This window comes from Corapipo altera, unplaced genomic scaffold (genome assembly GCF_003945725.1).
Source record: "Corapipo altera isolate COAL_440 unplaced genomic scaffold, ASM394572v1 295, whole genome shotgun sequence".
Taxonomy (NCBI): domain Eukaryota; kingdom Metazoa; phylum Chordata; class Aves; order Passeriformes; family Pipridae; genus Corapipo; species Corapipo altera.
The window spans coordinates 2,199,490-2,216,076 of record NW_020884936.1 but is presented as its reverse complement, the minus strand read 5'-3'; the positions used below and the strand labels follow the sequence as shown (position 1 = coordinate 2,216,076).

The window sequence follows — 16,587 nt, the reverse complement described above, 5'->3', positions numbered from 1 at the left end:
GAAGACCATCCAGACATGTGAGAATTGGTCCCAAGGACAATTGGTCCCAGCTCCTTTGACCTGGTCAAAGACAACTTTTAAAACCATTATTTGCACATTATCCACTTCCCATGGCCTAGTTTTGGCCAATCCAAGGCACAATCTAAGTAAGAATAAGATGGAGAAGGGGAACAAATGTTTGAAAGAAAACTCAGGATGACACCTGGACAAAAACACCTTTCTAAAAGCTCAAGCCCATGGGAGCAACACTCCCAAAGGAAGAGATGGAAAGTGTGTTGTTTAAGCCTTGTTGAGTCATCCCTAAGAGATGGGCTGGAGAGAGGAATTGGATAAGCTACTGATGGACCAGGGATGGAGAAATCATATTCCCATGATAACTCAAACTTGTTAAAACCTGGGAAAAGTGACAGAAACAATCCAACCTTGGGAACTGCAAACGGTCGTGTCCAACCAATGCCGTAGAGCTGTGCCAAATAAAACCCACACAGACTCCCTCCCCCAGGGAGCACCCAACCTTTCGGGTCAGAGGCTTTAAGAGAAGCTCTTTTGGAGGGCAGTGAGTGGGATTTGGGGGATCAGTGCTTCTCCAAGGGGGTGTCGTGGGTGGGAGTGGAAGGCTTAGACAGAATTTATTTTAAAAGCCCTGCCATTGAGTCACGAGGTGCAAAAAGGGCTCCCTGGCTTTCTAAACTCCTGCTCAGAGAGGAGTCTGGGTGCAGCTGAATCCAATCTCAGCCTTGGATTAAGTCAACGGTTTAAATTTAAGGAATTACAGAATGTGTGACTGAACCACTTTTGTCCCGCAGGTTTTAATGATTGGCAAAACGAGAATATTTATATAAAATGAATCATTTATTTTATACAAATGATCAGACAAAACATCTTAATCAGAATTATTTACTGTACCATACAAACACTAACACTACTAGTAGTGTAGTATGAGACAGGACGGTGCACTATATTGAAGCAATTATTGAAGCAATTACATTAAAGCTGGCAAAAAGAAACAGTAATTCAGTAAAGATTTGATGTAACTCCCCCAGCCCAACGCTCGTGGGGAGATCTCTCAACCTTGAGGAGTCACCTTGGTGGGTGTCCCCAGCCAAGGGAGGAATCTCCACACGTACACCCCAAGAAGGGTTAAGTTAGAAGAACCTGACTGTATGAAAGGGGACTGCACTTTTAGGGTATAAAGTGATTGAGCGCCAATCACAACTTTCCAGGCCAGCTCCCAGCTTTTCTGTCACATCAGACTTCAAAAAGCAGGATGTGTGTTTGGAGTTTGGTGAACCAGGCTGGTTTTAGCAGAATTTGACGCCAAGAACATTACCATGGTGCAACTGCTAACACATCACAGAGAGCTGACACGAGAGCTGGCGCTGTTTGCATTCTCTGGTTGGATTTTAGGCCTTGCTGGGGTAGGCCCTCCTGCCACAGGGGGTCTGAATTCCCAGAGAGGAGGACAACCCCACCATCTACTCCATACCGGACACCAGGACACGATTTCGATCTGCAAAAGGGGGTGGTGGGTAAAAGGCACCTCTTTAACAGCCCCTTTCCTCTCCTTCCTGCTCCCAGTGCCACTGACCTGTGCCTCCAGCTCACCTCGACGCTGCCATGGCCACGCTAGAGACGCTGCCCGTCCTGAGTGACCCCACCCACACCAGCCCGCAGAACTTCCACGGACTCGCCGCCCGGCCATCCCGAACCGCCGCCCCCAGGAGCGCCATGGGGAGCGTGGGCAGCGGCGTGGCCAACGACCAGGAGTTTGCCATGAAGAGCGTGGGCACCCGGACGCAGGGCAGCGGCCGCCAGGCCTCCGAGGGCTCCCGCAACAACGGCTACTCCGCGCGGGAGATCTCCAACCGCTACTCCGGCGAGGAGAAGACCTACAAGTCGGAGAAGGTCTCCAACTCCCTCTACATCAACGGCGACCTGCGCAAGAGCGAGAAGGTGAAGATGGACATCTGTGGGAACGTGACCTCCAACAACGAGAAGAACCTGCCGCCTCCTCCCCAGTACCGAGAGCCCGGTAACCCACCAAAGATATTGCCAGTCTCCGGCAAACTCGACCAGGTGAGACCCTCCGCCTCCTGGAGCTGCTCGGTGGCCACGGCACGGCCCTGAAAACACAAGCCAGGAAGCCCTGGGCAAAAAAGCAATCCTGGCAGATAGTCCAGTTCTCACTCTGTACATTTTATGTGCAGATAGTATCGTTCTTATCACTTTCAGGGCCAACGTTAGTTCTTGAGGAACCCAAGAGCATGATCTCAGTGAAGTTTTCAGCTCATTTAAACCTGTATTTAAGTCACTGGCTCTTCCAACCTCCCTGAGATGATGTGCCTACCTCTCTGATGGATGGGGAGGGAGCTGGAATCAGCTCTTGTTTCAGTAGGTCCAACATCTGAGTCCCACTCTTATGTTTGTACCATTTATGGGCAATCCTCAACCGCCCACTGCCACCTAAAGCTGTGGCTTGAAAGCAGCTCCAAGGCTCTGTTCAAAATCCCTTGTGAGGGACAAGTGACAAGACTTGAAACTACCCCTGTAAACATTATGACCCAGTCCAGCCCAGCCCTTGTGGCTCATTTTTGGCTTCAGGGAGCAAAATCTGCCAGGCCTGGAGGAGCAGAGCCTCAGAGCCAGAAGTGTTTTATGTCCTCTGCTGCTCTGCTCCAATGACTTCCATAATTTGTGTCCAGTATTATTTCTGCAGAGTTTGGTGGCCTTTTCTCCTGGGTTGTCAATCCACTGGTCCCTGTAGTCCATCTCAGTCTCACAGGCATCAGGTTTTTGGTCTCCAACCTGCTCCCAGGGCTCCTTCTGTTTCTCCCAGAAGGCACTTCCAAAACATCTTTGATTCCTCTGCTGTCATTTTCACCTAAAATCCAACGTGCAGCAGGGGAGACTCAATCCCATTTTGAGGAAATTTTATTTCTGTAGGCGCATTGACAGAATGGGGAACGTTCAAGGCTTTAAAATCCTTTCTAAATCCCTGTGGTCCATTTTCACCCCTGCATTGCTTATGCCCACAGAAAACACAAATATTCCAGTGAAGAGCAGCTTCAGCATGTTCCTTGCCTGGAGTCACTGCTGGGGTCACAGCTCCTACCTGCTCCCATCAGAGCATAAGCAGGACACAAGGTCCACATAGGAAGAGATCACTCCCAGCAGGAGGGAAACATGATGCTCTTGGGGCAAAATAGCTGCCAATCCAAGGGTTCAGTTCAGTTTTCAGCAACAGGACGATGCACCCTCAAAGCTGAGAGTCCCTCCAAATATGATCAGCCAAAATCAGAGTTGTTTTGATCAGGTTTGGTAGGCAAGTGGCAGCCCAAGGAATATTCTAGGGGGTAAATCACACAGATTTGGGGGTGAGTCAAGATTACTTCTTGTTATTTGGGGCAAGGGAAGACAAAGTGTTGCCCTACCGGTGACCACAGGTCCCTCATGTCCTACCAGTGACTACAGGTTCCTCCTGTACAACCCCAAATGGCCCAAAAGGTGTAACATGGAGCCAGCCCAAGCTGACTTGACCCCACCAGCCCCGCCCTGTGCCGATGTGTCTCTTTTTGTTGTGTCGTTACCGAGCCTCCTGCCGTGTTTGACGCGTGGTCCTTTTTCCTTTTTGCAGAGCAATGAGCCCTTAGTTAGACCCTCAGCCTTTAAGCCAGTAGTTCCTAAAAACTTCCATTCCATGCAGAACCTCTGCCCGCCGCAGAGCAACGGGATGACGGAGAACAGGAAGAGCTTGAACCACGCCAACAGCAATAGCCCGTCCGCACCCAAAGCTGGGCTCGACAAGGGCAGCCTTAACAGGACTACAAACCAAGGGGGGGGGGCTCTCGGATTCGGGGCGTAACTCCCTAACGAGCCTGCCCACCTACGGGACGGGCTACAGCCAGCACGTGGGGCCCATGAGCGCCTCCACCAGCCACATCAACCGCATCGGCACCACCTACGTGGAGAAGAACATCGTGGGATACAACGGGATATCTACCTCAGACAGCGGGCGGTCCTCCAGCAAGAGCACCTCCTCCTTCAGCAGGCTGAACCATCTCAACGAGACCATGCCTTTCCACTCGCCTTCCACGGACGACATCATCCAGGACCTGGAGGACCGGCTGTGGGAGAAGGAGCAGGAGGTCCTCCAGATGCGGAGGAACCTGGACAAGAGCGAGGCAGCGATCTTCCAGGTGTTCGAGGAGAAGCAGAAGATCTGGGAGAGGGAGATGGAGGACCTGAGGCAGAACTACGCCAACAAGCTGCAGCAGGTCTCCAAAAAGGCGCAGCGGGCTCAGCAGGCTTTGCAGCTCCAAATTTTCAAGCTCCAGCAGGAGAAAAAAAAACTCCAGGATGACATGGGGCAACTCCTCCAGCAGCGAGAGGAGCTGGAGAAGAAATTTGTGGCTTTCAAGAAGGAGCAGGCTGAGTTTCTCCCAAAGATTGAAGAGACCAAGTGGGAGGTAAGAGCCTTGTTTTAACAGGTTCTCATCAAGGGCTCTGGTAGCCCAAAGTACCTCCCATGTGCCCTAAGTGGACCCCATAGATAATGGCTGTGGGTTGGTGGCCTCCTGTGGACACTTGTCACCTCATTTGTCTGAGTCCCAAACCTGTTGGTTTCCACTGAACTAAAATAAGCACAACTTTCTGTGCACACCTCCTGTGCTGGTTAATAATTTGACTTTGCAGTCTGGTCACTCCAACTTGTGACATTTAAATCCAGTCTCAGGGAACACAACTCATTCCATACAGGTATTTGTGCCTACCAAAAACAGGTTTAAGTCTGTTTTAATTAAATTCTTGTAAGGTCTGCGTTTGGGCAAACCTTGAAACTGCTCTTCAAATATTTGAATTTCTTTTTCTTTTTTCTGAAGATAAAAAGCAACTGAGCTAAAAATTATATCAATGGCCAAGTCTACCTCATGCTTTCCATTGCAACACACTGTTTTCAGTTCTTAATAAGTTTATCTCTCTTAAAAAGCTGAAAAGCAAATTCCTCTTTCTAGTTCTCCCGTTGAGTTCTACATAATTTTTTCCTACTGTTTCTATTTTTAGAACATTTTATCAAAGTCTGTTTGTATAGCCAGTGCTCACATACCTTTTTTTTTCCAGCTTGATCATGTGAAGAATTTTAATCCTTCCATGGACTGGCTAGAAACTTTAAATTTATTAAGAGTGCAGAGGCAAAACGTAGCTCTAGAATCAAGAAGACCCTATTCTGCTAATCCTGATGGGAAGTCAAGGAAGCTGGGATTAACTAGGCTCTGAAATGCGTTTTTGCAGATGTTCAGCAGAGCTTATTAGAGGCTTGTTGTAAAATCCCTGCAAGTTACATCCCAGAATGAGGAGGCTGCATTGTCCCTCCTTTGGCCACCTGCTCTGTTAAGGGACCTGAAAGACCACCTCGTTCCACCCCCCTGCCATGTGCAGGGACACCTCCCAGTAGAACAGGGTGCTCCAAGCCCTGTCCTTGAAGCCTTGAACACTTCCAGGGTTCTTTAGGAGTCTGGGAAGGAAGGCATCATAGGATGAGTAAGTAACATCATCCTGTCCTACTGTCCCAGTGCTCGGAGAGAGCCCGGGTGGTCCCTGGGTCTGAGGTGTTTCTGTCTCAGGCTTGTTCAAGGTCCAGATGCCACTGAGGTCAGTGGGAAAACTCCTGATGAGAGCAGAGGGGTTGGGGTCGAGCACCACAGGCCTGTGGTTGGGTGAGTAAGACAAATGCAAGGAGGGAAGCATCACTGTCTCACAGCACTTGGCTCAGCTGTTTGGACAACTCCAGCTGGGAACAGCATCGGGTCCCTGAAAAGTCCCAAGTTTCTGCAGGAAAAAACCACAAAATCTCCCCCACAGGTGTGAGGACGACCTTTAGGTCTTTGGCATGGTCTGGGGCCTGGTGAAGGCTGGAACTCAGTCCTTGAGCAGGGCTGTTTCATGGGCAGCATGAGGGATGAGCAGGGGTGGTGGGCTTTTCGCTGCCATCCCCCAACCTCACAGATGCTCTTCCCACAGGTGTGCCAGAAGGCAGGCGAGATCTCCCTGCTCAAGCAGCAGCTGAAGGACTCCCAGGCAGACGTCTCCCAGAAGCTGAACGAGATCGTGGGGCTGCGCTCGCAGCTCAAGGAAGGCAAGAACTTCCTGCGGGAGAAGGAGGAGCAGATCCTCACCCTGAAGGACTCCTACAGCTCCAAGAGCGTCAACCTGGAGATCTGCGAGGGCGAACTGCAGCGCAAGATGAGCGAGGTGCAGGTGCTGAGGGAAAAACTGAACCACTGTGAGCTGGAGGTCTCCGGCCTGAAGCGGACACTTGCCAGCATGGGACCCCCGGGGCCCTTCGGGGGCGACCTGGGCGAAAAGCTGCGGGACCCGCTGGCCTGTGAGAGCGACGAGGCCAAGATGCAGCGGCAGAGCGAGGACAGCGTGAACTCCCTGCGGAAGGAGGTGGAGAGGCTCCAGACGGAGCTGAAGCTGGAGCGGCAGCAGCGGGAGCAGCAGGTGATGGACTTCGAGGAGGAGCGGCGCACGTGGCAGGAGGAGAAGGAGAAGGTCATCAAGTACCAGAAGCAGCTGCAGCTGAACTACGTGGAGATGTACCAGAAGAACCAGCTCCTGGAGCACAAGGTGAACGAGATGAACACCAAGGCCACCAGCCCCCCGCACACCGAGGAGAAAAAGACGTGGACTCCCTCCAGGCTCGAGCGAATTGAGTCCACCGAGATCTGAGGAGGGGCCACCACCACGACACAACGAGATTTTTTTATTGCTGTGCATGTACTACCTACTCAAGCCAGTGATCTTCCGAAGGATAACGCGCTACCGCCGGAGCGGGGGGAGCCTGCTCTGCTCCCAGACGAGCTCCACCACCCTTACTCTCCACTTCTGTGCTCTGTAGGTAAAATAACTGTGGATGTGCGTTGGTTTTCTATCGATGATGCGACATCTCTTTTGGGGTTTTTTTTTCCTAGTACAGCTGGTGAGGGTCAAAATTGGCTCTTTCGTTAATCTGCCGTGACTGTTACTCCGCTGGAGGCTGCCACCCCCTCTCCTGCAATTCACCCCTCCTCGGTTGGTTGTTTTGGAGGGTTAATATTTGGTTTCTTTGGTTTTCCGAGCATTTTCGTGCAGAGAAACAGTTCAAAGTGGCAGGTTTGTTGGTTTGTTTGTTTGGTTTTTTTTTTTTTCCAAGATGTTTTTAGCCACATTGGCTAATGGAGCAAAGCTCTCGGGATGATGAGCAAACTCACTGTTCTGCATCAAGTATCCTGTTCCAGACGATGGTCTTAGTGAAGTCAGTGCAAGGTTGGCCACTGATTTCAGTGAAACCAGACATATCTCTGTCAGACGACTCCCTCTTGCCAGCCTATGGCTACCATGGTTGCAAGAGGTTAGGACATCCCTGAGGAGCAGGATGAGCCTGTCCTGGTAACAGAAGCCAACAGGGAATGATTTCCCAGCAGGAGCCTCTTTGGGGGCTCAGCAGAGCTGTGTTTTCATTTCCTTGTGGTTTCCTTCTGCGGTTCCACTCCTCTCCAGGGTTGTGACTGACCCTGGGAGCAGAAATACCCTCCCACCTCTGCCTTGGTCCCCTTACTCTTACTATACACCCAAGCTGGCTACAGCAAGAAAAAAACTTGGAAATCCAAGCTGGTTTCCCTTCCCAAGAGCCCTCTTACTTCCCAAAGTGAATGGGATCAAGGTTTGGGGAAGCCTCCAAACCTGTGGGATGTTTATGCAAACTGAAGCTTTAGCAATTTGCCCCAATATTGGGCAGTTGTGCCACCCTGTCCCTGAATGAGTGACACTTTGGGGCACTCTCTTGGTCCAGGGTCTACTTAAAAACAGCATCCAAGCCTCACTCAGGAGTTGCAGGGGGCACATCCAGCTGGATTCCGACGGAGTGAGCGTCAGCCTTCAGTACAGCCATTCCAAACAGCACCCACGGCCATCCCACGCGGCATCACATATTCCAGGGATGGAGATAATGCAGGCCTGGTTTAAGAAAACACTCAGCTACTAATTCTGAGCATGAATTCAGTCCTTAAGAAGGGAAAATGCTTAAGATCACGCAAGTGCTTATGCCTTGGCAGAACAATAACCAAATCCTACGTGCAGTCACTGAGGCAGCAAAACCCGGCTCTTGGCTTGAAAACACGGGCAAAGTGGGCCCAGTTCTCCCTTTCATGGACACTGTTTTTACCATGATCCACAGTAAAGAGAAGGAAAATGTTTCAAAGTGGAGTTTGCACAGACTGGGTAGCGGCCAAAGGATCAACACGAGTGGGAATTTTGGCTCTTTGTCTTAGGGAGAAGATGGAAGAACAAAGCTGGAATTAGCACTGGACACCTTGGAATGTCTGTGTGGTGACTCCAGGGAGGGTTTGGCCAGATCACATTCCATGTGCATAAGAAGGAAGAACCTCAGGGTGTTGAGGAGCTGAAGACCTTCCAAGCAAAAGCCCTGAACCTGCACATTTTCCATGCTCCCTTTCCAAAAAGCTCCTCATTTCATCACCAGGTCTGACCTTCAATTTGGGAACAAGCGTTGCTGTGGTGAGCTCCAGACTGAGCAAAGAGAGAGAGGAGACTGCAGTTAGTCCCACCAACCAAGGTCATCAGGCAGTGCTCCTGGCCAGGAGCTGTTGGTGGCTGGCAGAGATCCCTGAAGCCATAGGAAATGGAGATGTGCAACGAGACCAGGGCATTTCAAGATCCCAGTTGATGGTTCCTGTCTTTTCCCACCACTTCTGCCCGTGTCTTTGGAGCTGGAGGGAGACACAGCCCATCAGCCTGAAAAACACGGGGGGCAGCTCAGGCTAAGCCCCTCTCCCAGGACCAGCCATAAAAGGGGGATTAGGTCAGATCTGACCCCTGATGGGTGTGGAGAAGAGTCCCAGAGGGACTGAGCTTCCAGCTCTGCTGTTGAGGATGTGCACACTGCTATTACCTGCTGCATTAACACTCAGGAGCAACCGACACTGGCATCACCCTGTGGGTCACCTTCTCTCCAGAGCTGCTTCCCAATCCATGAGCAGGAGAAGCTGGGGCTTGTGTGGCCTCCCCACATACCTGGGCCCAGCCAGCAGCAGTCAGCCAAGTCCTCCAGCGTGTCAGGTTTGCCCCATCATCGTTTTTCCTCGATCTTTTTTGCAGTGGTCCAACGAGTGAGTGTCTTGATGGATCCAGTGAAACCTGGAGGTACACAGGGGTGCTGGACTGCCCAGGGGCTCAATGGCCTCACAGTGCATCCATCAGGGACTGCTTGGGCTGGGGCAGGAGCAGCAAGGAGAGGTTTTGCACCTTGGAGGAGGAAAGGCCCACTCCTTTCACGTTCTTCTTCACTGCATCACTTCAATCAAGAGTTTCGATCCACATCTGAGGAACCTCATTTTGTGGACATTGCCTGGATGACAGAGCCTTGCTGACACCCATTAAGACACTCTGCTGCTGCTGCTGGTTTTCCCTCTCTTGGGATTCACCCAGGACTCCCCCAAGCACTCGGCTGTCCAGCAGAAACCACCCCCCTGTGCTCTGGTGACATAAAATACAGATGGTTTTGGCAAGTTCCGCGGCCAAACTGCCCCAAAGGATTCCTGGGCTTCGATATTCCTCCCCACAACTGGATGCACTGCTCCCCATCACATCCTCTCCCCTGTGCCAGCCCTTTGCTCAGCAGAGATGGAGCAAAATGATGGTGGGACACCTGAAATCCTGTTGTTTGTGAACAGGTGGGAGCTCACCTGGCTCCTCCCATCTTTCACACACTGACTGGATGAAGTCTCCCATCCCAAACTAGGTCTGTGTTGAGGCTCTGGGGTCTCAGCCTTGGGGTAAAATAGCCAAGGGATGACAGACTGGCATTTTGGTGACACATCCTGGGAATAGCCAAGGAGGCTGTCATCGTCTCTTGGAGGCTCAGGCAGGGCTGATAAAAGGTTTCTGTCCCATGAAACTCCACACAGAGTTTGGGCCTGACCACAACCCAGCTGTCTCCTCCACCTTGGAGCTAATGGAATTCAGCTCCAAGTGACATCCTGGCTCATGTGTAATTCTCCAAGTCCTGCCCTCAAAACCATCTCTAACTTGCCACTGGCCACCACCACAAGCTGTGGCCACAAGGGTCTCAGGTCACTTGCCCCACACAAGGGGCCCACAGACATTAGAGATGCTCTGGGACACCTGACACATGGGGCTGGGCAATATGATCCAAGATTGGAATGGGCTGCCCAGGGAGGTGGTGGAGTCACTTCCCTGGAGGTGTTAAAGAAGAGACTGGATGTGGCATCAGTGCCACAGTCTGGGTAACAAGGTGGTGCTGGGTCACAGGTTGGACTCGCTGATCTCAGAGGTCTTTTCCAACCCAGCTGATTCTGTGATCTTTGGGAGAGCCAGGCCAGTGGTGGGAAGTCCTGGAGCAGCTCTGCTGTCACAGCACTCACACACACACAGCTGAGTCATGCTCAGGCACATCCACAGCACAAACAGAGGACACTGCTCAGCTCCAGAGACTTCCATCCATGAGGATGGGGGCTCAGCAGGCTGTCCTGGTGCCAGGGAGGTCTTACCCCTCACTGCTTTGCTCCACCACCATTCCCAGGCTGGCTGCTGTTGCTGTCAGACACTGACCCAGGCTGGGCTAATTCCAGCACTCCTGTCTCACCCCAAGGGTGAAACCACAGCCATGGCGCGTTGTTGTGCCTCACACAGTCCCACTGAGCTTCTGCCACCGTCTCACAGCACCATTCCTGCTGTCGCTGGCGCCGTGCCAGGGGGAGATCCCTCTCCTCCGGGTTTCCACACTCCAGAGGGGAATTCGATTGTTGCTCTTAACGCTGCCACGTTACACAGAGGGATGTAAACCACGGCCCAGCTCTGTATGTTCAGTGATTAAACAGAGACCAGGCAGCTCTGTGGCTTCTCTCTGGGTGAGCAGGACCAGCAGCACTGATGCTGTGCTCACATGGAGGGTGCTCAGCACCCCCAGAGCTGTGGCAGTGGGAATCAGAGGCTCAGCACCTCCCAGGAAAGCAATCCCCTCAGGACTGACTCCAACAGCCTGGTGCCACTCTGTCCTGCTTTGTTGCTGTCACCCCATGCCAGGATTTGCTGTTGTCCCCTGGTTAAGGCTGAAGTCCCCCCTGCCCATGTTGTGTCACACAGACAGTGGCTCCCAGTGGTGTCCCCCTGGAGCTCTGCCCATGGAAAAGACCATCCTGCCCCACTCCTGCCCCTTCCAGTGGCACTTTATAGCTTGCTCATGAGCAACATGACCAAAGATCTCTGGAGGGTGTTGGACTGCACGCTTGGAGCTCTTTCCTGGCTTTCCCGGGGAGAGATGAGGCTGCTGTGGGCTGGAAGAGGGGAATGAGAGCTGGCAGGGGACAGGAGAGGGTGTGGATTTCCCGGTGTCCCACCTGGGAATGTTTGCAGGTCCATGAGGGGCCTTTCCTGTGCTAGACAGGACAGGATAGAATGGAGTTTCTGGGTGAGTTGATTGTTGGTCACACCAGTATCCTCCACGGCCACACCACGGAGCTCCATGCATTGCCTAGGGAGAATGTGGACCAGGGACTGGTCCCTGGAGGGCAGTGGATGAAATTCCCTTTTTTTTCCTTGGGAAATGGCATGCCCAGCCATTCCTCTTGCCCTCAGAGTGACAGGTCTCCTCTAATTTAGAAGCAGACATTGCTACAGGGTCCAGTCAAGGACTCGTTCTGGATCAGTGGGAATTGTCCAGGAAAATGTGTATCCTCAGGGCTGGTGGTCCTGCTGACTGCTCCCTTGGTGTCCTCTCCCCAGCTCACCCCAGGGCCTCCTCAGCACCTTCCTTACCAGGGAACCAAATTCCAAGGTGAATGCACTTTGCTCTTTGCTTCTCCTGCTTGGAGTGCTGAAGGCACCTCTGCCCAGCTTGGCTCCATGAAGCTCCTGGACCTGGTCCCAGCCTTGGCAAGCAGGGCACAGGCCAGTGGGAGATCAGGGCTCCTGTGAATGGTGTTCAGGTGGGTCTGGGCAGTGGGCAGATGCCTTTTCACTGTGCCTCTGCTCCCCAGCTGTGCTCAGCCTTCTCCACTCCATTCCTGGGATGGGAGAGGGTCCAGTTGCCATTAATTTAACCCTTGAAACCCCTTGATAGAGTTACTGTCCATCAAAACCCCTCACTAAAGATCTGCTCATGTGCTGCCCGTGCCCTGCTGTTCCTCTGCCCCAGCTCTCCAGACTCTCCTGCCTACTTTTAGATCCTCCCCATCCCACTGGAGCAACCAGTGACTCTCCCAGAACTTTCCCAGGTACATCTGAACATGGAGCTGGAGCCCACAGCCCCCACTGGGAGTGCCATATCCCAGCCCTGCCCTCAGAGGAGCTTTCCAGACTGCTGGTCCTCACCTCTCCTCTCCATCATTCCCATGGCAGCTCCATCAGTCCTGCTTTACCTCCAAGAGCAACTTGGCTTCCCACTGAAGGACATTCCCATGAGATCCTTGCATGGGGCTTCACACCATCCCAACACCCCACCCACCAGCTCTGAGGCTCCCTGCTCCTTCCACCCTCTGGAAAAACAGGGGTGTGAGGGGTCTATGAGGTCTGTAGGGGAACACAGGACCCCCCCCCCCCAGTCTATTGAGGGGTTGGGATCTCTTCCAGCTGTTTGCAGATGTTGGTTTCCCAATAGGATGTTTCACCAGAAACAATTTTCAGGATAATCCTCCTCCCTGGTTCTCCGCCTGAAGGGGATCGTGTCAGGTCTGGAGCCTGGGACAAGGTTGTGTTCTCACAGCTCTTTCACAGATCTGTTTTCTCCGGCAGAAAGTCTCTGCTTTCTGTCCCAAAGCAATAGGTTTTTCTAGGGAGATTTCAAAGGGACTCTTCCCAACTCTGATACCTGCAGGGAAGCCAGTATTCCCTTGAATACCTTCATAGCTCCAGCCCTGGGCTCTCCTCCTTCGGAAAGGGAAGCGAGGTCCAGTCTGGCTCCAAACAACCACCAGTCTGAGCTTGGTGTTCCCATTCACCTGGAGAGCCCAGAGCTGCCCTTATCCAGCAGGCCACCAGCCTGGGCCCCCAGGAGATGTGATCCATCCCCTCCTGGTCCCATCCCATGGCTGTCCCTGCAGGTTTTCTCCATGTGGGAGCCACTGGGGTGTCTGAGCTCACAGAGCCACAAGCAGACACAAGTGGGAGACTGTGGCTCTCCCATTCCCGAGAGCCAGGCTGCCCTCCTGGAGGAGAAGGTCCCTTTCTCTCCACAGGTGACTGAAAGGAGCAGAACACCCCCAGGCAAAGCTCCAGCACCGGTGCCGGAGGATCCCAGCACCGGTGCCACACAATGCTGCACACACACAGTGTCTATGCAGTCCCTTTCCAGGCAGGGGGGTCCCTGCAGAGCCCACCCCGGGGCCAGGGGTCCTCCAAGGTGTCTTTGTTTGCACTCCCTGGGACCTGGAATCGCTGTGAGCCGAGGGCAGCCCCTCTCGGCCTTTGCCGCGCTTGGGAGGGTCCCTCGTCCTAAACACGTCGCCGAGTCGCCCGTGTCCTGCGTCTGTCCTCCAGCAGATCCATAGCTGTCCCCCCCCCCCCCGATCCCCAAATCCCAGCTCCCAGGTAGGGCCTGAGCGAGCCTGCTGTCCCACTTCACCAGCAATAACAGCCGGGGCCCTCCAGCCCCGCTCGGCCGCCGGGCTGTGTCCGTGCAGGACCTCCTGCATCCAACCCTTTGTCCAATTCCAGGCATTCCCGACTGTAAATTCGACCCCAGCCTCGTGCTTTCTTCCCTCCTGTTGGTTTCTCTCTGCTCTGACTGTGAATTCAAACCAGAAGTGTTCTGAACTCGACTCCGTTACTGTTCTGTTTCTGCGTCGACTGTTGCTGGTTCTCCGAACTGCGTTTAACGAGACTTTGCAAAAAAAAACATTAAAAAAAAATCTAAAAAAAATTTTAAAAATTATATATATATATATATATACTTAAAAAAAAATAAAAATATTTAAAAAAGAACTCCATAAAGTTGGGTGTCTCTCCTGTCCACTGGTCACTTCCAAAACACCGTTGTCTTGAATTTGCCTCTGGTTTATAAATGTATTTAAAAGACAAGAGGTTGGGGGGAAAAAAAAAAAAAAAAAGGAAAAAAGAGGTAACACGCAGCATTCCGGGATTTTTGTACAGCAAAGGTGTATCTGTTTTGGAAATTCATGTTAAAACTCTTACCACACTTCCCAGTTTCCTGCTGGTCTGTTGTATGTCTCCATTGGGTTTATCCAGATGTGAAGAGCTACTGCCTTTGCCATTTTCTACGGTGAATATATAAATATATCTGTACAGAGGTATGTATATATATAAATAGACATGCAGATCTATATGTATACGTATCTCCAGCTCTCCTCTCTCTACCTGACTGTGAAGGATTTTTATTGGGCAAAATAAAAATGGAGAAAGGCCCCGTTTTAAAAACAGGACTGTGTGGTTTGTCTGATTGTGTCAGGGGTGGGAAAAGGGGGGAGATATGGGGATGGATTTTGGGATCAACCCACAGCCAGGCTGGTGAACTGCAGGAAGAACCTCACCCTGGATGCACCAGCACCCTCCAACCCACAGCTCCCTCATAGCTCCCGTCCTGGAGGACAGGAAAAGCTGTGTTTGGAGCAGGAGGGGAAAGGTGGAGGTGGTTGGGAGCAGAGTAGGACGCTGCGTGTGCCCATGTCCAGGTGGGATGTTCCCCTGTCCAAGGGCACGAGGGCTGCTCGTGCTCTCCAAGCACTTGAGAACAAGCCACAAGGCCACAGGGCTGGAAAACACGTCAGTCTTGGTGGTCTCACCTCAGCTTAGACCCCCAGGGATGTGTCTGGATCCAAGACCTCCCAACATTCAGAGCCTGAATTGCCCCCAAGCCAGGTGAGGGCCTGAGGGATGGATTTTCAGGTGAGGACACACTGGGGAAAACAAGATCCCGGTGGAGATGCCTTGGAGCAAGCTGGAATGGTGGGAAGGTAATTCCCCTTCTCCCCCATGCCAAGACCTTGCTTGGAAGGTCCTCACCCCCTGCAACAGCTCGGGGGGTTCCCCAATTTCCCCACCATGGGCTGAAGGGGCTGGAAAACGGTCAAAATGCATCAAATTTTTGCTGGATCCTGGATGATTGGGGCTTGGAAAGGAGGATGTTGCCAGGGAGGATTTGGATGCAGAACCCAGGCTGAAGTCCATTCCACCTTCCCTCACCACCAGGGAGGTAACATCTTGTCCCAAACCTCCTGCAGGTTTTTTACTCCAAAGGATCCCCTCCAGCTGCTTGGTCGGCATCACATTAAAGCAACATTCAGATCATTAGTTTTCAAAAAAACCCCAACAATTCCAGCACTTTTCCCAAATATAGCTTTATTACAGAGGTCTCCTGCCCTCTGGTGACCAAGCTGATGCTTCCCGGGGCAAAGTGAAACAGAGATTCCAGGAGTTCCCTCAGGTTTTGAGGCACGAGCTGCCATCAGCCAGTGAGGCTCTCCAACTCCCTCTGGAGTCCTGGAAATGCGATTTCCTCAGTTGCCAGGGGATAAAAGGCTGATCAAAGGAAGAGGTGAGCAGGAAACAAACCTAGTAGAAAGGTCAGGAAGGGATCCAAGTGCTAAGGAAAACTCAAGGCCCTATTTAATCACTGTTTGCAAATGCTGAAAGCCCAGAGTGGACAGGAGAGAGATTTCTAGGCACAGTGGAGCTGTGATTATTGGAAACAATAAAAAATGTGCTTGGACACAGCCCTGGCCATCAGGCTCTGCTTGAGCAGGGGGTCAGACTAGACCAGCTCGACTGGTCCATTGTCACCTTAATCCCCCTTCCACAGGTCCATTGCCACCTGGATCCCTCCAGTTCTGCTGGAAGAGCTGCAATGACAGGCACAGCCCAGATATGAGCCCACCCCCACCCCCATGGTGAGGGGAAGCCCCTCAGGCTTGTGGCTCTCTGGGGACATGGGAAGGACATTTCTGGGTGTGCAGGTACCCTGAGATACCTGCAGCCAAAAGTGTGATTTAACAACAGAATCATAGGCACAGAATGGTTTTGGTAAGAAGGGACCTTAAAGCTCATCCAGTCCCACCCCCCGCCATGGGCAGGGACACCTTCCACTAGCCCAGGTTGCTCCAAGCTCCATCCAACCTGGCCTTGGACAGTTCCAGGGATCCAGGGGCAGCCACAGCTTCTCTCCCGAACTTGGGACAGAGCCTCCCCACCCTCACAGGAAGTATTTCTTCCTAAGATCTAATCCAAAACTGCCCTCTGGCAGTGGGAAGCCATTCCCCCTTGGCCTGTCCCTCCATGCCTTGTCCCCAGTCCCTCTCCAGCTCTCCTGGAGCCCCTTTAGGCCCTGCAAGGGGCTCTCAGCTCTCCCTGCAGCCTTCTCTTCTCCAGGGGAACCCCCCCAGCTCTCCCAGCCTGGCTCCAGAGCAGAGGGGCTCCAGCCCTGGCAGCAGCTCCGGGGCCTCCTCTGGACTCTCTGCAGCAGCTCCACGTCCTTCCTGAACACTTTCAGGGATGGGGCAACCACAGCTTCTCCGGGAAAGCCAATTGCGAGGGTAGTGAGGGTGCCAGAGCTCCCCTCGG

At 52.5% G+C, this 16,587-nt stretch overlaps 1 protein-coding gene across 1 annotated transcript; it reads left to right on the top strand.

Moving 5' to 3' along the window:
• Nucleotides 1-688: 688 nt before the first annotated feature.
• On the top strand, nucleotides 689-14,451 carry LZTS3 (leucine zipper tumor suppressor family member 3). Its single transcript, XM_027660477.1, is given in 5 exon segments — nucleotides 689-1,418; nucleotides 1,579-2,076; nucleotides 3,635-3,807; nucleotides 3,809-4,466; nucleotides 6,016-14,451. Coding segments are annotated over 4 exon segments (2,001 nt in total). The 5' UTR covers nucleotides 689-1,418; nucleotides 1,579-1,617; the 3' UTR covers nucleotides 6,727-14,451.
• Nucleotides 14,452-16,587: the final 2,136 nt, after the last annotated feature.